Source organism: Psittacula echo (assembly GCF_963264785.1).
Source record: "Psittacula echo genome assembly, chromosome: 7".
NCBI lineage: Eukaryota > Metazoa > Chordata > Aves > Psittaciformes > Psittacidae > Psittacula > Psittacula echo.
In genome coordinates this window covers 24,476,123-24,502,006 of record NC_137740.1, presented here as the reverse complement: position 1 = coordinate 24,502,006, position 25,884 = coordinate 24,476,123, and the positions used below count along the sequence as shown (strand labels likewise).

The 25,884-nt window shown below is 44.8% G+C and overlaps 1 protein-coding gene across 2 annotated transcripts; it reads left to right on the top strand.

The window, feature by feature from the left end:
- The first annotated feature begins 1 nt into the window (after position 1).
- ZBTB37 (zinc finger and BTB domain containing 37) lies at positions 2–24,538 on the top strand. 2 transcript variants are annotated; one of them, XR_013957376.1, is made up of 6 exons: positions 2–120; positions 2,169–2,280; positions 3,743–4,692; positions 6,088–6,187; positions 8,431–10,263; positions 11,050–24,538. XR_013957376.1 is itself a non-coding variant. In XM_080622878.1 (5 exons), exons 3-5 carry the CDS (start codon positions 3,770–3,772, stop codon positions 8,917–8,919), a joined length of 1,512 nt encoding a protein of 503 aa, XP_080479004.1. In that variant the 5' UTR covers positions 2–120; positions 2,169–2,280; positions 3,743–3,769; the 3' UTR covers positions 8,920–24,538. The 2 variants fall into 2 exon arrangements, 1 of the variants encoding a protein (XP_080479004.1); XM_080622878.1 differs by having other exon boundaries at positions 8,431–24,538.
- The last annotated feature ends 1,346 nt before the right edge of the window (positions 24,539–25,884 follow it).

Genomic DNA, 25,884 nt, shown 5'->3' with positions numbered 1-25,884 from the left:
CGGCGGGCGGGGAGCGATGCGCGCCGCGGACTCACGGGCGGGAATTTTCTTCCGGGGTGCGGCCCGCTCGGGGGGTTTCGCTTCCGGGACGGTGCTGCGGGCCCTTCCCACCCCCGCCAGGTAGGAACCGGCGCGGCGCGGACCCGGCGGGCCGGGCAGGGCCGGGCGGGACCGGGCGGGGCGGGGTGGGGCGGGGCGAGGGCCGGGCCCGCCCCGCCCGTGTGGCGCCGTCACGCCCGCGGGGGCCGGCGCAGGGGGCCGGGGAGCGCGGCCGCGCCCCGCCACCGCCTCTCCTTCCGTTGGGGTCGCCGGTCCACCGCCGGCGGGGTTCTTCACTCCCCAGAGGCCCCGCGACCCTCCCCGGGCTCTTCCCGTCCCCGCGGCCGATGCTCTTCCCCGCGGGAGGGGAGCGGCGCGTTATCAGCCTCACGGGCGGCGCGGCGTGGGGAAGATGCAGCCCACGGGAGGAGGGGAGGGCGGGTTTCGGTCCTGCTTCTCCAGGCACCCCCGGGTTCGGGTGTTCAGCCACCTCCCGGCAGCTGTCAGTGCTAAAAATGAACCGTAATTGCCCCTGGAGCCGGGGCCTGGAGTCATCACCTGTGAGAGATTCAGAGGGAGAAACCCAAGCACTGTTAAATTTGCTCTTTTAGCTCAGGCAGGGAAGGATGAGGAAGGCAGCATCTCTCATCTCAGTTTAGAACTGCTATTGTTTTCATCTTTACTAAGGTCGTATCATAATTGGAAATTGGTTCAGTTGATCAGTTGTGATAAATCTCAGTCCCAAAAGCTGAGACTTTCCAGTTCTACCTCCTCCTCTGTGCGGCTCCCAGCTTGACAGTTTTGTGACAAAGGATACATTCAGAGTGAGCATCATCTGCTGCAGCTGGTCTGTCCCAGCTTTTCACAAGGGCCTGATGGGTGGAATGTTTCTCCTGGTCTTGGTAGTTGCACTTGCTTCACGGGGTGAAAGGCATTTTCTGATAAAAGTCAAAGCCTCAGCTGGTGACACTTTAAATTGTATTAAAAATAGGCAAGTGTCTCAGTATGTTCTCTGTGAAGAGCACTGCTCAGCAGGAGATCCCACTCATCCTGCAGGCGAAGGCTGAGATGATGAACTTGCAGTCCAGCACCAGGAAAGACAAAACTTGAGATGTCATTGCACTGCTGGCTGAGGTGCACAAGCTTATGATTGACCCTGTACCCAGGAGGACAAAAACCATCTGCTGACAAAGCTGACCAGAACAAAAAAGCTAGATTCCCCTTCACCAGCCTATGACTGAGGTTGCCTACAAAGCGTATCATAAAATGTCACTTTCTTGATACTGAGATAACTGAAGCTAGGTGGGTCCTTTTCTCCTGCCATCACAAGTGGATGGATTTTTTCCCTGCCTTTGGAGCAGTAGCTCACAAATACTTTTTCAGGCTCCCCTGGGAGCAGCTGACTTCTGACCGGAGCCATACACAGGCACACTCAGCAGTTAAAATCTGATTATTATTTTTTTCCCTTCTCTTTCTGTATGTCCCGAGCTAACCCCCTGAGAAACTAATGGTCAGCCTCTGCCTCCCTCTGCCTCCTGCCTTGCCTGCGCTGGCAACCCTTCCTGCATGCTCACTGCCTCAGCGGGGTGTTTCACTTCGCCAAGGATGCCCACGTGCCTTTACTTTGCCTGCTTTCCTTAAGAGAAAGCTTTGGAGTTAACTGCTTTAGAAACTGGTGGTTTGAGAATATTATGAGATTACAGGCTCCCCAGTCCTGTAAACATTTACACATGCTCAATGTGATTTTGGCTGTGCGAATGTTCCTAATGGTGTAAATGAGACGGCTCATTTGAGGAAAACGCTGGGTTGTGTGAATGCTGCGGGGTTAGTGCCAGAGATGCCAGCCCCTTAAGAGAGAAAATTACTTATTCAGGTTATTTGCACCTCCATTTTTCGTTTTAATGACTATCAGTACAACACTGAGCAGACAGTGGGGAAAGATTAATTTGATAAGACTCAGTGTGTCTCTGTGGTTTGAGGTGGGATGTTGTGTAAATGGTTAGGTAGTCCTGCTGCTGCATCCTCCAGCAAAACAAAGTATGACGAAGCTTGATGTCCTTGACTGTGCTTGGGAGAACCCTGTTCCTCTGTGTTACATATTTTCTTTCTTTTCTTTTTTCCTTCTAAAGGGGAAGGGGGCAAAAAGTTTTCGGACCTTCTTACTACATCAGAAGAAAAAAGGAAGACAACAAGATAGCACCCCCATTTCCTCCCCTCTGCATGTTCCTTGTAACATTGCCGGTAAGACATCGGATTTTCTGTTTAACCTTGTTTTGTACATTTGAAGTTCTGCTCTTAATGTTGTTTTGGCATGGACTTTTTGTGGCTTTTATTGCTTCCTTCTAAAGATAGGGAAAGGGGAGAGGAAGCCTTGAGACATGGCACTGTTAAGCTGCACCTTGTGAAGTTTTGTGCACCCCTGATCTCACCTACCCCAGAGACACGCAGCCATCTGGCCATTTAGTAGTCTCTTTGCATGATTTCACAAGATTGACAGGCTGTCCTGCAGCTTCAGGTTTAGTAACATATTTTGCCAAGTTTGCACAAAGTCTGCTTGGGCATGTGAGCATGCGCTATCCTGCAGCATTCATAAATTAAAAACCAAAAACATCCTCCAAAGGCACACATACTTTCCTGTCTGCTAGTCCCTGGGATTCTGAGATTTCTCATACCAGGCACTATGAGCCTTGGTATTCCCAGCCTGTCTGGAATTATTTTGATATCTGCAGCACTCTGCTTAATGGACACTTGAGATTCCATCCAGCTTGGAAGCTGTTCATGCCATGAGTGGTCTTTAATAAATTTTTTTATTTCCTTCTTTTTATTTTTTTTTTCTTTTTAGGCGAGTTTACGTCTAATTTTGGATCATTCTGAATTTTTACCATATATAGTCAGGGCTCCTTTTCAGACTTTGCAAAATGAAATGTGATGATTATAGAAAAATGAATTATGGAAGGAGAAGTAGGAGAGCTAGTTTGTTAATCCCCATTGTTCGTAAGTTGTCTTTTACTGTGTGCAATGTCTCAGTCTACACAAACACTATCTTCTTTTGCCAGCGAGTCACTTGTGCCCAGTGGGTGGTCTGATAAGTTGGTGCTTAGAACTGGGTGCTGGTGTTTTTTTTCACTGTCCTGTTATATATTTTCTGCCATGTGGCAGAGATGGGACATATGATGAATATCTTGGGTTTAATGATATACTTAAAATGCCTTGAAGTCAAATATGTGCTGGTCAGCTTTTGAAAAATCTCAGGAGGATTTAGGTCCTGGTGTCTCCTTCCTGATTCTTGTTCTACAAAAGGAGGGATAACAATGTTACTTTCCTTTTTCAAAGTACTGAGAAAGTGCTAAGTATTTTAATCCATTATGCAATCAGTTGCCTATTTTTAGTATGTGAACCATTTTTAATGTTTTTTTTACAATGCAAATGTGCTTTTACTGAGGCTGACAGAACAAACTGTTTCGAGCACTTACACCACAGGGAATGGAGGTCTGTAAGGGACTGGTTTAACATAACTCTTGTGAAAGGTGTTGTGCAGCACATAAAGATCAGAGAACTGCTGTGAGGCACTTGTCAATTAAATAGTGAGAAAGTTCTTTAAAAATTCCAATATTCCAAACTGCATGAAAGAATGTGAAAAATGTTTTAAATGCTAATGATAAACTAGTTCTATTAACCATGGTATTTCCCCCGCCCTTTCCAGTAGGGTTGTTCTGCAACTGGGACAGCCATGGAGAAGAGTGGGAACATTCAGCTGGAGATTCCTGACTTCAGTAACTCTGTCCTGAGCCACCTGAATCAGTTACGCATGCAGGGTCGCCTGTGTGACATTGTGGTCAACGTGCAGGGGCAAGCTTTCCGTGCTCACAAGGTGGTACTGGCTGCCAGCTCACCCTACTTCCGCGACCACATGTCCTTGAATGAAATGAGCACTGTTTCCATTTCTGTCATCAAGAACCCTTCTGTTTTTGAGCAGCTCCTTTCCTTTTGTTACACCGGTAGGATATGTCTGCAGCTGGCTGACATCATCAGTTACCTAACGGCTGCCAGTTTCTTGCAGATGCAGCACATCATAGACAAATGCACACAGATACTTGAGGGAATTCATTTCAAAATTAACGTGGCAGAGGTGGAAGCAGAATTGAGCCAGACCAGGACAAAGCATCAGGAGAGACCACCAGAGTCTCACCGGATGACACCAAATCTCAACCGTTCTCTGAGCCCACGTCACAACACCCCAAAGGGGAGTCGTCTGGGCCAGGTTAGCACCGTGCTGGACATTCGGGAGCTCAGCCCACCTGAGGAGTCCACCAGCCCCCAGATAATTGAGCAGAGTTCGGACGTGGAAGGCAGAGAGCCCATACTACGAATTAACAGAGCAGGACAGTGGTACGTTGAGACGGGAATGGGAGATCGCGGGGGACGGAACGACGACGACGTCCGGGTGCTGGGAGGAGTACGCATTAAAACCGAGAACCTGGAGGAGTGGCTTGGGGCAGAGCATCAGCCATCGGGAGAAGATGGGAGCAGTGCTGAGGAGGTCACTGCTATGGTGATCGACACCACAGGCCATGGATCAATGGGCCAAGAGGCTTATGCATTAGGATCCTCAGGTGCCAAAGTGGTCAGGCCAACCAGCAGTGAGATTGATAGGTGAGTTCTCTTTAACTTAATTACTGACCTTGGCTGTAAGAGGAGATTGTGCAAGATTTTCACTTGGCTGGGTTGGAACTCACTTTGGAACATTTCCCCCTTCTATTTCCTGTGGCCATCTTAAGCATAAGTGCTGAAGGAACTTTTTTCCTGGTGTTAAGAAGCGTATCCAGTTTGGGTTGTAGTATTTTGGCTGGGTAGTGATCAGACCAGCATCTCCAGGTATAGGCTAGCTTGGGGAGTTATTAGCACTGAGAGGTGCATAGGTTGGAATCTCTGCCTCTCGGTGTGTCAACCTAGGTAATTTTTGTCTAAAGAGCATGTTCAGTTCAGCCTCAGTAGGTACAGGGCTCAGCATCAGAATTAACAAGGTCACACGCAATATCTGTTATGCAAAGTGTCATTGCAATGATGCCTTCTGGTCTGAAAATCTGGGGGCATTCTGTCTGAGAAACAAGCCGGTCACCAGCAGTAGGTCAAGAGGGCATTTTTTTCCTGGTGGTCCAGGGCAGCAGTGGGTCGTGGTGTTAACATCTTTTGAAGCAATTGAAGTGGGAAGCCAGTCGCCTCCACCTGTTTTAATTTATATGAAAGAGCAGAAAGCTTTTATTGAAAATTGGTAGTGAAATCTGCTATGTTTTGATTCTCCATCCAACTACTTCCCCTCCACTCCAGCATTTGTTTTCTTGCCCTTAGCTCAAACCAAAGAATGGATCTGATAAAGGGCAGGTCTGTAATGTTTGGGGAGGGGGGTGTTTGGGTTTTTTCCCTTCACATCTGCCTCTCTTCTAGATCAACCCCTCTGGTCCCATGGGGGAACAGCTACCTGGAAGCAGTGGATATTCTGTCACTTGTTGCTTAATAAATCAATCACTGGGAGTGATCTTGAGCTGGGCCTTGGGAGTGATCCTTTCCCAGTTCCTTAACTCTTTTCCATGGATCAGCTAGCCTTGAGCATCTCTTTGCACTGCAGCCAGTATCCACTGTTTCTCACCTGGAGTCCATCACATCACTTTTTTTTTTACACTTGGAAAGGAGAGGAGTGAGGATGGTGAATGAGGGGTATCCTTAGAGAAATGGTGTCTTCTCCTGTTGTCCAGTTCCTGAGTCACTGGGCCTGGATCAATTTACTTGCAATAGCAACTGAAAAGCTCTCTCTTACTCAACTGGAAGCCAAATGACTCAGTTTTATTTTTCAGATGTTAAGACTGAAACTACAGACCAGTATGACTTGATTTTTCCCTTATACTTGTGCTGTTCCACCTCCTGTGTGTTAGCTGGTGAAGGACGAAGAGATGCTATACAGGTGCCTCTATTGCTCACACGTTGTTCTAAACACCATAATGACCTGATGCCCATTAAAAGCTCCATTTACACTCTTCCCCCACCCCACAGGTTTAGCCCTTCTGGCAGCATGGTTGCTGTGACTGAACGGTACAGATCAAAAAGCGAGTCTCCCGGGCGGATGGATGAGCCTAAGCAGCCCAGTTCCCAGGTAGGCAGATCAAGAAGTCTGCAAGTAAGTGTTGGCATTGAAGGTGAAGGGGACTATTTTGTGATGAAGTGCTTGATATTTTGTATTTGCAAGCAATACTGTGTGTGAAACAAGGACCTTTTACTGTTGCAAAGGGTTTAGTTGCTCACACTGAGAACGTACGCCATCCTATGTTATTTAAAGCTGATTTTGGCTGTCATTTGGGATTTTGGCCAGATACCTGGAAAACGCAAGGAATTTATCTTCTTGTCTGAGAACATAAATATCAACCCTCATTCTGGGCAGGCCACTAAATCCTGAGGAGAAACCCCGTTTGCCTGCAAAGTTGGAGCTGCTCTAAAACACTGGCAGCAAATGCCTGAGCTGAGAGAGGAGGTGTTAGTTGGCCTGTGTGGAAGACTGAGGGATGGCAAGCTGAACCTTTCCATGCTAGTACCAAACCCATTCCAGAAAGCCCTCCAGGCACTACATGAATAAGCCTTTAGAGAGCAGTGTCAAAAGATTGTGGATTTGTACAGATGTCTTTGTTTCATCCCCAAGGGACTACGTTGCATAGCAGAATTTGCAACATAAAGTAGCTCTGAATTCTCTGCTTTCTTGAGGTATGGGCACAGTTTTGAGGGAGAGATACACAGAAATACAGGAGGGCAGTGGGCTATAGAGTGCAGCAAAGCTGCACACAGTGGTAATTCCTAATCTGTTCCTAATAATTTTGTCTAATGTTTTGTTGCATATAGTCAGTATCACAGTGCCACTGTAGTGCAAGTGTGTCACCCAACACCATGTAGAATGACTTTTGTGTACCTAGCAGATAAATACTGTGTCAGTTTGTAATCAAATGACTTTGCTAGAGGCAGGTGAGGAGTTACCAGGCTGCTTTGCCCTTGAGTAAGACCAAGTGAAGCAAGGGGAAAGAAATCGTGATTCATGTCTGCTAACTTTGTAATACACTTCCATAAAACAAAAAATACCATTTTGTTCCTATTTTGCCTAAGCTTTGTTTTGTGTCCTCAGAACACATCTAGAAAATTTCAGGTCAAACTAACCCTCCAAGGCAAATGTGACATACAAAGCAATTTTAGCTGTATGTGCAGAAAAGTTCTATTAGTTCTCCATTGTGAGATGGCCTCAAATGTAAAATGATAGGCTGCCATGCACACAGGGAAGTTATCACTATCTTCTACTCTTCTGGTACTGCATTATCAATGCTAAAAATAGTCTGTCCATGATCCCTGCCCAGTGGCAGTGGTAGAGTGGAAAGAAAGTACCATAGCCTTGGCATATCCTTTAGTCCTGAGCAGTTTAGCAGTATTTGTACAGCCAGATTCAACAGTGCCTGGCACGATTACACTGCTGCTCACATGTGCACAGCCCTGGTTGCCGGAGGAGAGGTCCTCCTGCTGGTACACTGGTTGCTTGTCTGTGTTTGGCATTGTTGGGAATCAGCATAAGACTTGAAAGAGCAAATACTACATCCTCCAGCACAGGGCATTCAGGAGACTGTTCGTGCTTGTTCTGAATGCAATAGCCAAAAGTGTCTGCCCTAGCGCCTGAGCTCATGGTTCAGGGTTACCCTTGGCTGTTTGTCTTTCTGGCTTCAGAAAGTAACAAGGAGCCGGCTTGCTGAGTGACTTGGGCCAGGCGTGCTAGCTGCCTGTGCTGCAGATCCTCCTCTGTAATGCCGCGGGGCTAGGATGGGTTACACAGCCTTGAGGCAAATGTGATTCATTATAAAATGAATCCTGAATAAATACCTGTGTAAAATGACACCTGAAGAGTATAAGATATGATTTGTAACTTATTCCACCTTTGTTTTACTGCAAGCTCATCAATTAGCTTCTTTTTTTAACCTTAGTAAATAAACCAGAATGTGGTATACAGTATTTAAAAAAAACTGGCCCACGTTTAAAAAAAGTAACATGTATTGACAAATTTGATCCACAACTGTATTGGTGGCTGAGCACCCTCCTGCAAGGGCTGTCTTTTCTTCCCTGGATCTAGGGAATGACTTGGCAGAAGGGGCCGCCATAGCAGAGGTTTCTAATTGATTGCTCGTTTGTCTTCAGCCCCAAGGCTCCAGTTAAGCACTTAAATATGTGCTTGAGGTTGAAGACACTAGTGCTGCTGATTTCGAGGTTTGGCACATGCTTCAGTGCTTTATTGGCTGGACTGGGGCCTGATCTTCTTTCCTGCAGTCTGTTTTAAGCTGCTTGTTATTTAAATCTCCATTGTTTCCTTTTCAGGGGGAGGAATCAGCCATGCTGGGAGTGAGCGGTTATGTGGAATATCTCCGAGAGCAGGAGGTTTCAGAGCGCTGGTTCCGGTACAACCCACGGCTCACTTGTATTTACTGCGCCAAATCCTTCAACCAGAAAGGCAGCCTGGATCGACACATGCGTCTCCACATGGGCATCACACCTTTTGTCTGCCGCATGTGTGGGAAGAAGTACACCCGCAAGGATCAGCTGGAGTATCACATCCGCAAGCACACAGGCAACAAGCCCTTTCATTGCCATGTCTGCGGCAAAAGCTTCCCTTTCCAGGCCATCCTCAACCAGCACTTTCGCAAGAACCACCCTGGCTGTATGCCTCTGGAGGGGCCTCACAGCATCTCCCCTGAGACCACGGTCACGTCTCGGGGGCAGGCAGAGGAAGAATCTCCTCCACAGGAGGAGGCTGTTGCTGTTGTGGAGACGGCACAGGGATCTGTGTCCACCACTGGGCCAGATTGAAACACAGCTGCAGAGTCTGGGGAGAAAGGACCGCCTTCCCATTTTTGGCTCTAAAGTACCCGGCAGGCTGGTACTGTAATTAGTGCAATGCCACCACTGGACAAAAGGAAGCTCCCAAGATGTTGCCAAAATAGAAAAATCTTTCTCTCTCTCTCTCTTTCTCTTTCTCTCACACACCCCCACACACACACGTAGAGTGTTGAAAGTTTTTCTCCCTTATTCCTCCTCCTCTTGGGGAAAAACAGAACAACTGTGTCAATCAACTTCTTATTCAGGGATCGACAGGATTTTACATTTTTTTAATGTTCCGTAGTGATCTGAGACGAGCAGTCATTTGTATTTCTCAACAGCATTTTGGCCCAGCAGCTGGGGCCCGCTGGCAATGCTGGCATCAGCCATGCAGACCCAGTGAGCCTAGTGTGCAGGGCTGTTCTTTGCCATATCTGCTGGTCCAGCTCAAGGGGGGATCAGGGGTAAGATGCCATTGCCTTTCTCCCTTCCCCAGGTAGCTACCACGTTAAAGAAAACAAAAAGACTGTCCTGGTGGAACCTGCCTTGCCTGAGTGCATTTTCCCTGTCTTATTTTTGGTGTGTCTCTTTACATTTTTACTTAAACTATTATTTTAGGGCTCTTGGCTTGCCCCTTCCAGGCGTGTGGCCTCAAAGCCCCTTGTTAAAAGTGGGCATGACTATAAAGCAGTATTCTAGAGGTCAGCAAAATTTTAAGCGCTTTGGCTACTGAAAGTGAAATTTAGCAGCTCTGAGTTTTGCATTAGACTGTGATGCATTGGGAGAAGGGTTGGAGGGGTCTTTCTGAGGAGGTTGTCCTTTGCTGTTGCTGATCTGGAGAGTTCAGAGTACTCTGACGTCCTGACTGGTGCCTGCTTCAGGTGTTGCCGAGCGTTAGGAAGAGTTTTTCAGGACTGGCTGAATTGCGGAGTTAGAGGCTGGCTACCAAAGTCGTTCTTCACCCCTACTCCTCCCTCAATACGCACTTGATCTTTTATAACAGCAATATGGTATACTGAAATACTATTGTCCCAGCCAAGCAACTTTGGGTGGTTGCTTTTAAATGTGTTTCTACAAACCAGTTTGATAACTTTTTTATCAATGAAGTGCAAAAAGAAAAAAAAAAAACTATTTCCTTGTAACAGTTCAGGAAACTTTAAAGTGAATGGTTCCTAAAGCAATCACAACTCTGTCCTCTTGCGTGGACTTAAACTTTTGTATTCTAAGCAGCTCTGATGTTTAGAGCAAGTTTAGGCCGGAGAGACATGCCTGCGTTGTGTATTGTTGGTGTTTGCACGTGCTTACGTGTTTCATAAACGGAAAAGCATGGGACAGGTAAATAAGTGCAAATATCTTGACATCTTTTGAAGAAATCTTTTAAAAAATATGCAATACTCTAAGAGTTTTCTCTGGTTCTGATGCCCAGTTGTGCATGATGCAGGGGGGAAATGAGCAACAAGTTGCGCAGATGGGGTTTGGGAGAGGATGTTTGGTTTAACGAGTTCTCTTGAGGATGTATAATGTGTACAATAAGGAAGGATGAAGTTCTGATCCTTAAGGTGATGGGAGGAACAAAGAGACATTGAAAAAGAAATACACTTCATCTTGCTTGGGCAAAGCAAGCCAGGCAAGCAGTTAGAGCATGGGCTTGGCAGGCAGGAGGAGACTTACCAAGTGAAAATAAAGCTTGCCCGCAGGCTGACTGCACAACTTTGGGCACATAGAAACATCTCCAGCCCTCGCTTTCCCCGTCTGCAAATTGGAACACAGGATCATTTTCCTGCCCCTTTAGAGGGATGAATTTGGAGAAGGGTAATGTATTCTTGCCTCACTTTATATATTTTTCTCTTTTATAAGTGAGGGCTCTTACTGTTCCTCCCATGTCTCTCCAAAATCAGATGTGGTTGTAATGGACTTCTGCAGGGGGAAGAGAAAGGCTTGGTGCCAGGATCATGTGTAACAGGGATGTGCTCCTAAGAGAGGAACCTTTGCAGGTGTTCTGAGCTGAGCATCTGCAAAGTACAATTTCCTTGACCATTTCAAACAGGAAAAATTGTATTTCATCTCCATTTTCCTTCTGTCCCTTCTTCTTCCTCTCCTGTCATGTGCATCATCACACAGTGAATGATTTTCTAAGCGGTCGCCTGAGGGACCAGCCCCACTGAGTTTCCTGTCGAAGGTCAAAGAGGATTGTACCGAAACAGTAAGGTTGCCAGAGAGCAGTCACAGAAGATGAGATAAGAGGGTGGCTAAGGTAGGTTTCGTTGCAATCGATGTGTGGGGAGGAGCGGAGACATGCCAAGTATGCTGCTTTAGTCATAGCTTTTGAAATAACCAAAAATCAAAAAGAAAAAAGTTAAAAACTTTGAAATCCTATCCGGTTCACACTAGAAAGCATCAAAGGTTACTTTTAGTTGCTTAAAAGATTTTAAAGTGTTTTAAAATAGAAGTTTTAAAAGAATACTACCAAACTATAAAAACATAAAATTATTTATATACATATATTATATATAAATATAGTGGAAAAGTTTCCCTGCTAAGCTTGCTGTGAAGAGAAGGGTGAAGGTGCAGTAATTGCTATACAAGCAACATTTTTCTGAAACAGATGGCAACCAATCCATCAAAGCATAATGATGAAGGGCTGACATAAAATGGTGAATGCCTTTATTTGTTTGGCATAGCTTTGAGTTTCTTGAGCAGGTTTTTGTTTTACTGTATCGATACTGTGAACGGAGGAGCATCCCAAGAGTCCAGGATGCCAGAGGTGCATTCTGTTTTGCTGATTCACTACTTTCAATTGGCCTGGTGAAAACCGTGGAATTGGTCCTTCATATTGTACTAGGCTAGTCTGAAAACAAAGCTTGTGAAAGGTTTTTATTTTTATTTCTTTTATGGGTTGGGTGGGATTTTTTGTTTGGGGTTTTTTTGGTGCAAAGGTTGCCACTGTATAAATGATCATTTCTGATTGCATGCAAAAGAGCCAATATTCTTGCCTGGGCCTCGCTGAGGTGAAGTTTATAGCTTGTAGCTAGAGTCACTATAAGGTATGGTAGTGGGAATCATTTTAATATTATTTCTGTACCTTTAATGGGTGTGTATGTGTCTGTATGTGTATGTATGTGTGGGAATCATGGTGTTTCTAGTGTTTTCTTGAACAGTGCTGAAAGCAGTTTAGGCCCATCCGCGCTAGGAGATGGAACCAGTTCAGAAGGAATTGTTTATTAAACTTTTCTTTCAGTGGCTGACTTCCTCAGTGCAGATAAGGCCAAGGTTCAAGAAAAAAGGGGTTGGAGGTTGTATATGCTATGAGAAAACCCCATGTGAAATTTCTGCCAGTGGATCTGCTTTCTGTAACAAAATGATAACCATCTTCTGTTGCCTCTCCACTGGCACACTGCGTAGCTCTTTACAGTTGCATCAAAGCTGTAGAGAATCAGATGCCAACTTTCCAAGTGTGAATGCTTCTGTGATGGGTTGAGGCACAGCTTTGCATTTCCACGTCTAGCTGCAGCTTTTTCCCCTCTGCCAAAACTGTGATTTCAACTGTGATTTAAGGAGGATGTGAAGAGAACTCTGTCATATTTTAATACCTCTGTGTGTAACATTTCTGTCCGCTTCAGAGTTAGGGCTTACTAACCCATTTGTTTGCTTGCCTCAGGCAACAGGGGGAACACACTCTATTTCTGCAGTTTTGTTTCTTGGAGGAGAACACATTTCTTGGTTCTTTGCTGTGGCAGAGAAACCTTTCAAATGTGAATCATTGTGGTTATCTCCTTAAGCCTGCAGAAAGCCCTGGTGTCAAGTCACAGCATAGTGACGTGGTGGTTGCTGTGGCCATTCCCTGCTGCTGCCAGGCTCCCTGTGAATAGCTGTGAAAATAGAAAGAATTGTGTTAATACTGTGCTGCTGCTTTGGGGAAAAGCTAAACCTCTTCCTCTCAGGAGGATGACTGATGTGAAGCTGGGAAAGGGAAAAAGCAGAAGGTCTTTTTGCTGTCTTGCAGTGGGAGTATGTGAAAGCAAACTATGCTTCTTATTTCCAGCAGCTAGTTAGAGAGGGATGAACCAGGAGGCTTTATGAAATGTGAATTTATAACAGGAGGCTGAGAACACACTTAAAGTGGCTTAATAAGATCCCAGGATATCAGCCTGGTCAGAGCAGCCGATGCTGAAGGGCAATCTGTCACTTGTCCTCCCAGTATTGTCTGGCCATCAGGTTCAGTCCTTTGGCTTACCTACATCTTTTCTATAATATTTTCAAGCTGTGATTTAACTTCCAGAAGTTTGGGTGGCTGAAGGGCAGGAAGAATAGAAAGTGGTTTGTATCTCTGCTGCTGTTTTAATTCCAGCTGAGGTCAGTAGCAACTGCCTCTGTTCCTATCTGACAGCTCTTCTAGAGCTGAAATTGCATTTGGAACAAGCTGTGATCTTGCTGTAAAGCATAGTGGAGCAGCCTTGGTGGGGAGGGTACAGAGCCCTCTGTGAGATCAAGAGCAGATCTCCCTGCCTGTCCTGCTCTTGTTCTGTGACATCTAGGTGACTGTTCCAGCGAAGGCTGTCCCACACCATTATGCAATAGTACTGTCACTTAAAAGTTTGATGCCCATTTCGTTAAACGATTCTAAGCAGTCTGGTCTTCCAGCAGAATCCTTCTGCTGTCTTCAGGTGATGCAGCCCTAATGATGCATTTCCAAGAGCAGAGTTGTAGCTTTTATTTGTTGCTGACTTCATTTCTCCTGCAGAACCCAATGCATAAATAGAAAGACACCTGAAAAGGTGCAGTTCATTTGGGTGGAAGGTAGCATGTGAGGTAGACAGTCATGCATCTTTAAAACCAACAAAAACTGGCACCCCTTAAACTTGTTATTTCAACTTTATAAAAATTCTCTTCTTTGATCCATGACATGCTTGCCTTACCAGCATCCAGGTGTTTCTGCAGATGAATAATACCAAATGCTGTTCTTGCTCTACTGGAAATATTTTGGGGTGGGAGAAGTCAAGGAGCTGTAATTCAGGAGACTTCTAATTTTTGTCAAGGTTTGGGCTCTGAGTTTCCCCTGGGAGCTAAGCCCATAGCCAGGACTGCAGTCAGAAAGTCTGGGGTCTTTTAATGGAGCTGCCACTGACTGCCAGCATAGCCTCATCTCAGAGATGAGCATTATGTGTATCATAAGGTGAGATCCATGCACAGAGCTTTGATGTCTTCAGTGAAAGGTCCTAAAGAGGAGCCAGTTATCTTTATTTCAATTGTTAGCATTCAAAGCATATTTTAATATAATACATACATATGTATGTATATGCATTTATATATAAATATATATATTTGTAACCAAATAAAAGCTAGACCTATGCAAACGCTACTAGCTGCTGCTTCAAACTAATGTCTACCAGAACATTTTGGAATAGATTTGGAGTAGATTTGTTGGGTTTTGTTGTTGGTTTTGTTGTTTGTTTTGTTTCTTCAATAAAATGCAGCAGACCAAAGTTTTGCTGCAGTTAGTCTTGCTAGAAATTTAGGTTATTCCTAATCTGGAGCCCACTTGAATGGGTTATAAAATTATCTGAGGAGTCCTACCATCTCTAAATAATTTCCATCTGCCTTGGTATTATTGCTGAAAGGCTTTCTTTTGTGAAACATAGATAAACACAGAGGCTGGGACTAGGAGAGACTGAATGTGATGTTTGGGAGATAACTAGAAGAGAAGAAGAATCAAGAAAAGGCTGGGAACGTTTTCTTTTGGATGTAGGATTGCGTTGGCTTCAAGGAATCTTCCTCTTTGTGAAAATGTCTGTAACTGAGATGGAGGCAGTGATTGAAGCATCTCTGGGCTGAATTCTGGTCCTGGTGGAGGTACCAGAAATCTTCCCACTGAATCTGATGGTACCAGAGATTAGTCTGCTGGGAGAAATTTCATGTGGTTTCAACCATTTCTTTGTGTCAGATCCAATCTTTGCTTTTAGGATTAACTACAATATATCCAGCTGTAATCTTCAGTGCCCTTTGGCTTTCTATTCCTGGTACTGTAGAAAATTCAGGTTTCCTGTAACATTATCCTTATTCCAACTGTGAACAAGTTACTACTGCTTCTTATAATTTATTGTCTTTCTGTTCCTGAACATCTGTGTGATCGAGCTGTTCACCAGCACCACCTTCCAATGCTTCATTAGCTTTTATGCACAGGGAATTGTTGCAATGCTTAGGTTGACAATGCTAGTTGGAAGAGTAGAAGCCTTTGGAAAATGACTTTTGCTTTCTCTAGCTGTCATTAGGGAGTGCACACACACATATCTGTATATACATATATATGTATACGTATATAAAGTATTTCAATATAAACTCATTTAGCATTATTCTTATTTAATTTATATTTTAATCCAATTGTAAACCAAAGTATTACAGCTTGTGAAATGATGTGTCTTGGAAATAGGAGGAGCCTTTTTAGACGGGAGCTCTGAAAGATCTTTGCTGACAAAAGCACAGATACGAATAAGACTTAAGAACTCCTGCTGCTGAATCCTAGAGATTTGCAGCCTTGGAAGGATTTAAGACCTGCTGGGTTAAGTTTGATGGTGGGAAGGCAGTGTGGGTTACCATTTTAAAACAATGTTTTGGGGTTCTTTTGTCATCCAGTATTACTTGGTATTTGAGGAATTACTACAAAAGCAGTATGGCGGGGCATCTGACTGAAATGAGGCGAGTGGTTAAAGCATGGTTAAAGCTAAGAAAGTGATGCCATGTAGTGTTGTTTGCTTCTGGTGTCTTCTGATCACAGATCTGGATGGGGTTGTGCCATGTGCAGCTTTGGGCATCTCCATACTCCCTTGTCGAACATCCCTGTAGGGAGCTGGTCAGTTGGTAGTTTGAGTGAGTGCATTAAAAGCACAACTCAGTGGTGTTTCTACTGCTGGACTTTTCCAGCAGAATCACTCTGGAGTCTGCCATCCTCCTGTGCCTGGTCACAAAACCTGGGGTTTCTGCCCTGCCTCTTGAATTGAGATCCTTTAAGGAAGCACAGGGACTTGCCTACTAGAATGCCTCAAGGAAATCCCCTGTAAGGGAAAGTAAGGCAGGAATTTAGGTGTGGGTTTGCTGTATGTGCTCTAACATGGATCTAAAGTGACTCTCTGTGGTCTTCTGCCTGACCCCTTCCTTGTAAATACAGGCTTTGGATGGATTCCTGTAAACATGCATAGAAAAGATGGGACGGGCTCTTTCAGTGCTACCACTGCTTCTGCCTGTGTCTCCTTTGGCTCACTGTTTCTTGCTGTAGTACCCGACAAGGGTTGGAGCTGAGAGGTGTTTGTTAAGATGAAGTATAGTGGGCACCAGACCAGGTGCTCCTGGGACTTGGCTCGTCTGTGCTGTCAGAGCAACTAAAGCTCTGAACCCATGAGGCAGGGTCCAGGGCCTTCTTAAGACTTGGAGATTGCAGAGTTTTCCAAAGTACTGAATGGTTTTGTAGGAAAACAATTATGTTCTGGCAAGCCTAGAAATAAAAAGGGAGAAGAAAGCAAATCAGGCTGTACTCTGGCAAACTGGAGCTAGAGAGAAGAAGCCACACAAACAGCCACTGATGTATTTAATGTCTAATTTATAGTTCTAGAAAACCAGCCACTGCTATTTGCTGATATCTAGAGATGATTGGGGTTTTTTTTTTTAGTGAATTCTGTGGAGGTGCACATTCTGCTGTCACCAATGGGATGAAAAAATGGGTTCAATATAAAATCTTGCTGATTCTTCTGTGCCAGGGAGTAATTGCCTTTCCAAGGAATTAACAAACACTAAGAACAAATTCACCTCTTAAGTCTCCCACCAGTTTCCCCCTGTCCCTTATAGTGAGCAGAGTGATGGTCCACCTACCTTTGTTGATCAAATAAGTTCATTTAATACTCTCCAGTAGGATTAGTGCATAGTCGCAGCTCATGATATATCACTGCCAGCCACTCACAGTACAAATTTTAGCTACTAGATCTGGCAAATGTAAAAAGACCATAAGCTAATCTATTTGTAATTGTAGTCACCAGGTACTATAGGTTGAGTACAAGACCTCTTCTGTGCCACGTGCTGTGCCAGTGCACAGAAACATCATCTGTCACATCAAATTCCTTTTGATTGAGGCATCCTGTAAGCAACCTCAGTGCAGAGGTGCTTCTCAGTGCAACTGTCAGAAGAAGCTGGTCTGATACCAGCAGCAGATCCCATCCGGTTGCTGTGTCAAATAGCAGTTGCTCTGATAAACTGGATAAAAGAAAAAGGGAAAGCAGGATCAGGAGAAGAGAGGTACCTTAGACCAAGTGCTGGCTGCTGATTGAGCAGGAAAGGGTTATTTGGTTGAGACAGTGGTCTCTGTGTGGAATTTCTGTCATTTTTTTATTCAAATAACTTTCAATAACTTTTTTGTTTTTCCACCAAAAATTTCCCAAGTTGATTATGCAGTATCATCAGTGTCAGTGTGCTGCACCCAGTGACTCCTGAGTGTATAGTGGGTTGGTGATATTTTAGCTGGAGGCTTTGGGTGAGTGAGTTACGAATGCAGGCTGCTGGCTGTCTTTCCATATAATCATTCTGATGGCTTTATGATACAGACCAAAAATGCTTCTTTCTGTTTTAAAGCTTTAATCCTTTTCATGGAAATGTTGAAGAAAAACTTAACTGGGGAGTGAGCTTTTTTTGTTCTGTATAGTTAAATTCTCATCCAGCATCAGCATGTGATCTAAGAACTATTTCTGTAACACCCACAAGTAGGACATTATAGGACTCTGCAGATCACAGAAGGTTTAAAACCTGTGGCTGTAGGAGGTGATGTTTGTAACATGGTTTTCATGCTGTTGTAGAGGTTGGGAGGAATGAGAAAGGGTCTTTGCAGAGGTCCAATCTCTGTCGCAGTGTGGATGGAGTCACTGGGCACAGGTGCCTGCTTGCAGGGGGCTTCGAGTTTAAAGGCACAGCTGGGATTTTCCTCAGGTATTTTCCTTGTGGCTTCCCACTCAATGAGTGCTTCAGAAGTGAACAACAGACTGCTGCCTTCAGCGTCAGAACACAGTCAGCATCAAGGCTATGCGTCAGCACCCTGTGCGGGACTCTTACGAGGAGAATTGTGCACCTTCAGAACCAAAAAGTTGAACTTCTCAAAGGCTTTTGTGAATGAGGAGTTAAACCTGCTTTTGACAGAGTGGTGGAGCAGGCCTGGGGGTTTTGGCTGTTAACATATATTCAGATCCTTGTTTTTGCAGGGTGAGATGGGCCATTTCAGAAATCTGGGCAAGGAAAAGTGGTAGTGTTTGAACCCTGTGTTCTCATTCCAGGTTTGCACCAAGAACCACACCAGGTATGCGGATACCATTGATGGGGTGGAGGGGGAGTTGTGCAGATGATGCGATGAGGCTGGGAGTTGTATGTGTTACATCAGGGGCTGCTGGGTGCCCTGTGCCAAAGCTGCCCCAGGTAAAACTGGGCAACTGTGGAGATGAGTAGGATGGTGAAGTGTTCCCCAAAAGTGGTCTGAGCTGCGCTGGTCAAGCTTGCAGGGTATTAGCTTTCTAATGAGCTGGTGATACGTGTTGGGAGGGTAATAGGACACATTTCACTGTAAGCTAGTTGCACGGTGTTTCTGCTGAGCCACGGGGCTGTCTTGCACAGCCCTGCACAAACTCCACTTGCTTATCCCCTACTGCTGCACACAGCATCAGTGGAGCTGGCCAAGCTGAAACTGTCTCCCTGGAAATAAGAGGGTGTTTACCTGCAAAACGTGGCACAGGTAGGGAAGCAGAGAAATGTGCCTCAACTAGAGCCAAGACCTTTTAGCCGTGGTGGCAGACAGCTGAAGACTTGTCACTAAGTGAAGGGACTCAGGTTTTCTTGTTAGCTAGACGGAAGCTATCATGTCTGCTGGAAAAAAGCTCCATGTGTGGTCTGGGGTAATTCTTGCTAGGAAACCAGTTCTATTACTGGTTCTATTGCAGCAGCAGAATAATTAACAAAATACTTGATTTTGTTAAAAAAAAAAAAAGTGTTACTTCTAATCTGGTGATGGTGACCTGCTTACATAATCTAGTGTGTGATTCACATCACACCTCTTACACAGCTGGTTTTATTTCCCCACTGTAGAAGTGGTGGCAAATCTTACTACAGCCGCGGACTCATTGCAGTCTGTACATTGGGAAAGGCCCTTTTCCTCTATGCTGCTGAGCCTGTAAAGGATTCAGTCTTCAAAAGAATGGAAAACAGCAGCACTTCAACCATGCAGGTAGTTTGCCTACATTAGCCAGAGTTTCTTTAGATAGCCAGGGACACGCCATCTGGTTCTTTCTAGCCTGAGGCATTTATTGTAGCAGGGAAGAAATCTGCAAAGTGCAAACAGAAATAGTGAGGAAAGGAGGTTGGCTTAGCAGGGAGGGGGGAGACATCAGAAATATGAAGAGGGCTCGTCTGTCTTCAGCAGTGTCTGGGGCTATTGGCGCTGGAAACCAACAGGAGGTGTGGGCAGAATAGGTGAAACAGCTGCAAAGCGTCATTGCGAAGAATCATGCAGGTGTGTCTAGCATGTTGTGGATGCTGTGGGCAGGGAAATGCTGGGTTTAGAACCTGCCTATGTTCAGGAGCATGCAGGAAACCCTCCCTCCTGCCTTGGGAGGCAGGCATGCAAAGACACTTATACACTGTCCTGGAATCTTAAAGCTGAGTAGCACCAGTGTTTTCCATCCTGGAGCTGTGAATGGTAACAAAGGAAAATGAGTCAGTCCCTTGTGGAGGCAAATTTACTGTGCAGATTTCAGAAACTCCATTGGAATGAACTCAAGGGTGGCAAGTGAGGACTGGAAATGGGTAGTACCAGACAGATTTCAAAGTGCCATTTTCTGAATGTTAGGTTTCTAGCCTGTGTTTAAGCTGTTGAAGACTGAAGTTTGCTTTTGTTTCAGTGCTATCATCTCCTTTACCTACGTAATTTCTTCTGTTTAAACTCAGCAGCCAAGGGGAGGGTGCAGAAAAGATGGAGCCAAACTCTTCTCAGAAGTGTATGATGGAAGAAGGAGCAGCAGTAGGCAGAAATTTATACAAGGGAGATTCAGGTTAGCTATTATAAGACATTTTTTCACCATGAGTGTAGCCAAACAGTATTGGAACAAGGCCTCCCACCCTCCCTTATTTTGGACTTCTCTGTTACTCCTCTTGTGTATAAAATACTGCTCCACCTCATGCTACACTGCATAATACATAACAAGGGATAGAGAGTGTTATCCTACCAGTGCATTTCCAGTTAGTTTTGATTTTTTTCATTTATCAATGTTTAATCCGTGAAATAGCATCTTGTGTGCCACAGCCTATGGAGAAATACAGCTGCTCCCCATGTGTGAGTGCAGCCTCCAGGTTCCTGTTTCCGTTAGACTACACCAAGCTGTATTTTTTTTGTTACTTTGTTTTAGTATTATCATGTAAAAATGGGCAGCTTTAATGGGCTTCCCAGTTCATATCAGTTAAGCTTTTGAAACATATTCAGGTATCTCTTAAATACTGCTGTGTAAGTTCCTTATTTAATCTGACATATTCCAGTTTATTATTTTACTGCAGTTACCTAAGGCAGTACTAAAAAAAATCAGTGCATTCATTTTTTGCAGACTGTCAGCTATTTTAAGCCTCCAGCTTTACTTAGTTTTTGTCAATGTACTTAACCCCCTCTCCCTCTCAGATCTATGGCTGTCTTCATTATTTTTATGTTGCAGTAAAGCTTATTTATTTAAAAACTCCTCTTATCTTTGCAGTCAGACTGAATACTATTGGCTATGAAACTGTGAAACTAATTAGAAATGAAAAATGAAGCTAGATTGATTAGCTCTACTGCCGGTTGTAGAATGGAAAAAGTAGCAGCATAAAAGGAGAAAAATATGGTTGACATTACTCAGTCTGGGGCAGGGAGAGGAATCGCAAGACTATGGCTGAGAAAGTTCTTGGAAATTAGTTTTAACCTGATGATGTTACTTTGCTGGTTCCCCATTTGGTCAAGTTTAAAAGCCCTTTTCTTGAGACCGAGAAGTTTGTCTGGGATCTGTTCATTTATGTGTCTAGGGCACTGGTTTGCTGTGGGAGTTTGTGCTCCCATGATGTTCTGTTCTTAGAGTTTACATGTCTAAGGAAACTCTATGGATTACTGTGAAGCTTTTATTTAATACTTCGTTGCATGTAAATTGGTAACTGAACACAGTTCTTGGCTTAAAGAGATGAGGGCTGGTGGGGAGGAGGAAGGTGCCATTTTGTCATGGGGCTGGCAGTGCAATTCTCCCTGTGACAGCTTTGATTTGGGCAAGAGATGTGAAGCCTCGTCACCCCTGCGGCTGTCTCCTTGTCCACAGGTTGCTTTCAATCAGCTGCACCCATGCCAGAGTCAAGATGAATTAGTCTTAAGTGCTCTCTAAAAACACAGGGATGTTTGTTTGTACAGGCTGAGGGCAAAACGGATCTCTGATGGAGATGCAGGGAATGATGGTGTAGGTGGTGCACAGGTACTTTCCTCATGTGTTAGAAGGTTTCCTAAACCAGGGTTATGCTCTTGTGGGGAGCAGCCCATGTGGAGGGCAGGTGAATTCTGGATGGAGAGTAGAATTTTGTCATACCCTTTGCTTGAGACTAATTCCTTTTGCCTCTGAAGCACTTTCATGGACAGAAAGCTGACATGCAACAGCTTCCAGGGCTACACTGTAACAGGGCAAGTGCCTGTGAGAAATAGTTTGAATCAAAAGGGGAGTGTTGTTATTCAAATAATGCATGTTTCTTTGTGTTCGTGTATGTAAAATTGCTAACAGTTAGGAGTTAGGATTACTCTCACCAAGGGGTGCAAGAGTAATCCTTCTTGGTGGTAAAACAGGGACTTTTCTGAATAAGCTCTTTTAAAAGCTCAGTTAGGAAGAGAATAATATGCAGCCGTATGTTCATGTGGTAACGTATTCCTCACCTTGTGCCCCAGGCCTACAGGAAGGGTTAGCGAAGAACAAGAGAAGCCTGTATCAGAGGTTAGCTCACAGGAATGAAAGCAAGCTATTCAAAGTACTGCTTTTGTCTGAGAAGTGAAGGGAACCAATGCAGTTTTCCCCTAAGTCTCTGGTATCTTAAACACTAGCTGAAGCTCCCACGAGCTAAGCTCCAGTTGTCTCCGAAGCTGCCCTCTGTCCCCTCCTTTCCCCAGCGCCACCCCCCTTCTTCCCTGTACAACACTGTGAATATGACACCGGTAGCTCTTTTTAACGTTTCCATTTGAACTGCTCAGAGCATGAAATGCTGTCCTACGCTGTCACACAGTGACGCTGTAGCAGATGAGCTGTGATAGAGAGCCCTGTTCAGCTGAACAATAACCCCCAGACAGGGCACTGATGGTTGAGCACTTCCTTGCAAAGCAATGGAGGAGCATTGTAACAAGAATTAACAATGTTAGGTGGCTTTGCATAGCAATTTGCTAATGAAATTTGTTTTCGTAACAAACTAAACTGACAATCAATTTCTAAAATATAAAAGCCTCCTAGAGGGAATAGTCAAGTATGTCTTCAACAGAAAGATTTAACTGGGATAACTTTTAATGAAGAGCACAGCATTTGTTTCCTTTTTTTTTCTTCTTGAGCAATCACTCTGGAAACAGAGTCACATTCAGCAGCAGAAGATTCACAGGACAGTAACTACCTCTCTCTCGCAGAGTGCTGAGGTTACCACACTACACACTCTATCAGCAAAGCTTTCACTTAAAAAGAGATTTGTTTTCCTTACCTCTGTGTTTCAGAAATGCAGGTCTGCTCTGTAAAGTGACTCTGAAAATGGCATCTGGCAGGAGCAGGAGGAAGCCTTTCAGGGTCCATTGTCCCTCTTTGCTGCCAGTTTCTTGCTGTGACCCTTGCAGGTTTGCTCTGGGGCTGCGACAGTTCAGGGTGGATTCACTCCTTCATGTATCCTGTGTAACAGCGAACTGTCCCGCAGGCCAAAGGCTGCTGCCAGAGCTGCAAGACTGCAGGCTCCACTTCCTGAACTGGGGAATTAGGTAATGGTGTGGAAGGTAAAGGGATAATCCTTCTCCCTCCTGCCTCCAGGGGAGCAGGCAGCATTAAAAAAAGCAATAAAATATAAAACACTTTTATACGTTGTTCATTAGTCAGCAGATCTGACTCTGCAAATTTATATATATATATATATATATACAAACACATTCAGAGAGCAGATCTCTCATGTGAAAAGGTGCCATTTTTTTTCTAAACAGAGTCCCTTTCCAAACTAGAACAGCACTTTAAATAGGTTCCTCTTAAAAAAAGAAAAAAAAAAAAGAAAAAAATTAAAAAAATAAAAAATAAAAACCCTTTACTGAAGAGATGCACTTTAAATCATAAGATGAGTATGGCTGTTGCTGGCTTTGAGACACAGCTGTACAGGTAGGTGGCTTCTTGTCAGCCAGAGCCTGGGAGGGAGCGATGTTGCCAGACCCTCGGCTGCCACTGGCAGCCCCAAAACTACCACAGCTCTACCTCCCGCTCCCGCAGCCCTCCCAGCCTGGCACTGCCCCTGCCGACACTACAGACAGGAGTTCCCACCGCAGCCACAGCCTTGGTTGCAGCTCAGCCATGCTGTAGCACTAACAGGACCGGCACGCGGCGGCCTGTTAGAACACTTTTGTAATCGGTCAAGAAAAACCCACCCTTGCCTGTAAAAAGTAAACCCCATTTATAATAGGTCAGAAATTACACCCAGTTACAACACAGCAGAGGGCCCATGTGCCTGCACTGGGCTGAGCTAAGTTGAACGAGCAAAGCCAGGACAAAGTTGTTACTGGGGTTGTGGGTTCAGTGTTTTGTTTTTTTTTTTCCTATAACATGGATATGGAGCCCTAGTCAGTTCAGTTTTGTTTGTTTGTCTTTTTAAATCCAAGTTCATGTGTCCCACATCAATTCTGCTCTGAACTGGGTTGCAGAGCAACCATCTGTAAGAAGAATTGTGCCGTCACCTTCAACTGTTGACCTATATGTCAAGCTTTTTAGGACAGGTGTCCTAACATTCAAGACTTATTTTCCCAGTTAAGAAGTTTCCTGCTGTACTAATTCTCTTATTTTATTTCTGGTTGCAATCCTTATTTCAAGAAAAAAAAGAAAAGTCAGCGTTCACACTAGTCTGCAGTAGGTTGAAGTGTGAGCCTGCTGTGTGCAACTTGTGCATAGCAGACTGTTCTTCAATGATTTTTACAAGCTGTTCCCAAGCTGGTTATCCACCATTGCTTTCCTTCTCTTCCAGTGGGAGCTGGCAGGCAGAAGCTCTTTGGAGTAGCTACTGGCTGTATGGCCAGTGGCATCCAGGGATGGCCAGTGCTGCTGGAGGAGGGGCAGGCAAGGGTGGTAAAAGAACCAGAGCCGGGGAAAGGGGGGGAAATAAAACCAAGGTAGAGGTGACTGTACAATTGCATTGAAAGCAGTTTAGCAAAAGCGCTCTCGTTGGACAGCTTTAAGAACAATGTGAATGAAAACTTAGCAACTTGGGTAGGAATCTGAAAATTCTATAAATGTATACTTGAAATTCTGTTTGTATTAAAAAAAAAAATTGCATTTTCTTCTTTCTTTTAACACTGTGTAAAAGAACATTATGCATGTGAGTGGTTTGAGAATTAAATGGTTTAATACTCATATCCTTGTCTGTGTCTTGTAGCTGACTGGTCTGATCTGACATTGATTTTCTCTTTGCTGCCCGCTTCAGATCAGCAGCAGTGGGAGAGCCTGGTCCTTGCTTTAGCCAGTTCCGCACTGCCCTTAAAGCTTAGCATCCTGATGGAGGCAAGGCAGTGCCAGGTGACCTCTGTCCTTTATATTTTGAGGTTTATCTCACCACTTCTGCAGGCTCAGCACTTTTCGGTCTCACCAGGTGGAGAAAGCACTATGCTCTCACTGCAGGCCAAGCGCGTGATTCCTGTTGCAGCAAGAAGGCTTTCCCAGCTGCTGATGGCAGGTGAAGCATTCTGTCATAGGGAGACCCAGCATTGCCTTAGCCTCCTCTCTCACTAGCCTCCACCTCCATGGCCTGGCGCACAACCACAGAGACACAGGAGATTGTATGTCTCTGGACGTACACATGAAGTAAGCACAGTGAAATAAGCAAGCAGAAGGTGGGCTCCAGCAAGAAATACCACAGCAGCGACCACCAGAATAGGACAGGGAGAAAAACAGCTGCTTTCTGAACTCTGTTATTTCCAATCTGCTCTCCCTTTTCTTCCAGGGCCCCATTGTCTGTATTACATACACAGCTTCTTTCCAAGGTATTACTCCAGACAAGCTTGTCAGCACAAAAAGGGTAAGTGCTTTACGGGTCTCTCAAGTGTGCCGGGGACTGACTGCTATAGCCCTGTGATACAACAAAGGAGTTGACTCTTCATGTCCAGACCACACACCACTTGCAGCACAAATACAGATGCTCAGACCCTCTTACTGGGGAACAAGAGGGAGTCCTGCAAAACCCCTTACTGCTTCCAAAACTAGAGACAGGGTGATCAAGCATCTTTTCACACCAGCTCCATCAGACTGGCACGTCTGAGTTAACTCCCCCATTGCTTGGCTTGCTGTGGCGATTGCGGCAGAGAGAAAGCCTTCCTAAAGGCAGATGCTTCACTGGTTCTACAAAATCCGGAGTAAACTGCACACTGGGGAGTGCCATCTACTGGTGTTTTAACAGCTGTCTGCACACGCTTCTCTAATGTACTTACAACAGGACAGGACTGTGCTTTCACTGCCCTTTTTGTTTTAAACACTTGTCCTAAACGCAGAAATCTTAGAGGGGAGCTCACCATTCTTCTACATTTTGAAGACAGTCCTGTCAGAGGTCCTGTGGCAGTATGGCCACCTTTCAAGGACCAGAGGTCAGATCACACGTGGCATGGCAGCAGACCAGGTCACCTCAGCTCTAGGAATAAACTTGCAGGTGAAATAACAGATTTTTAACAGAGTTACA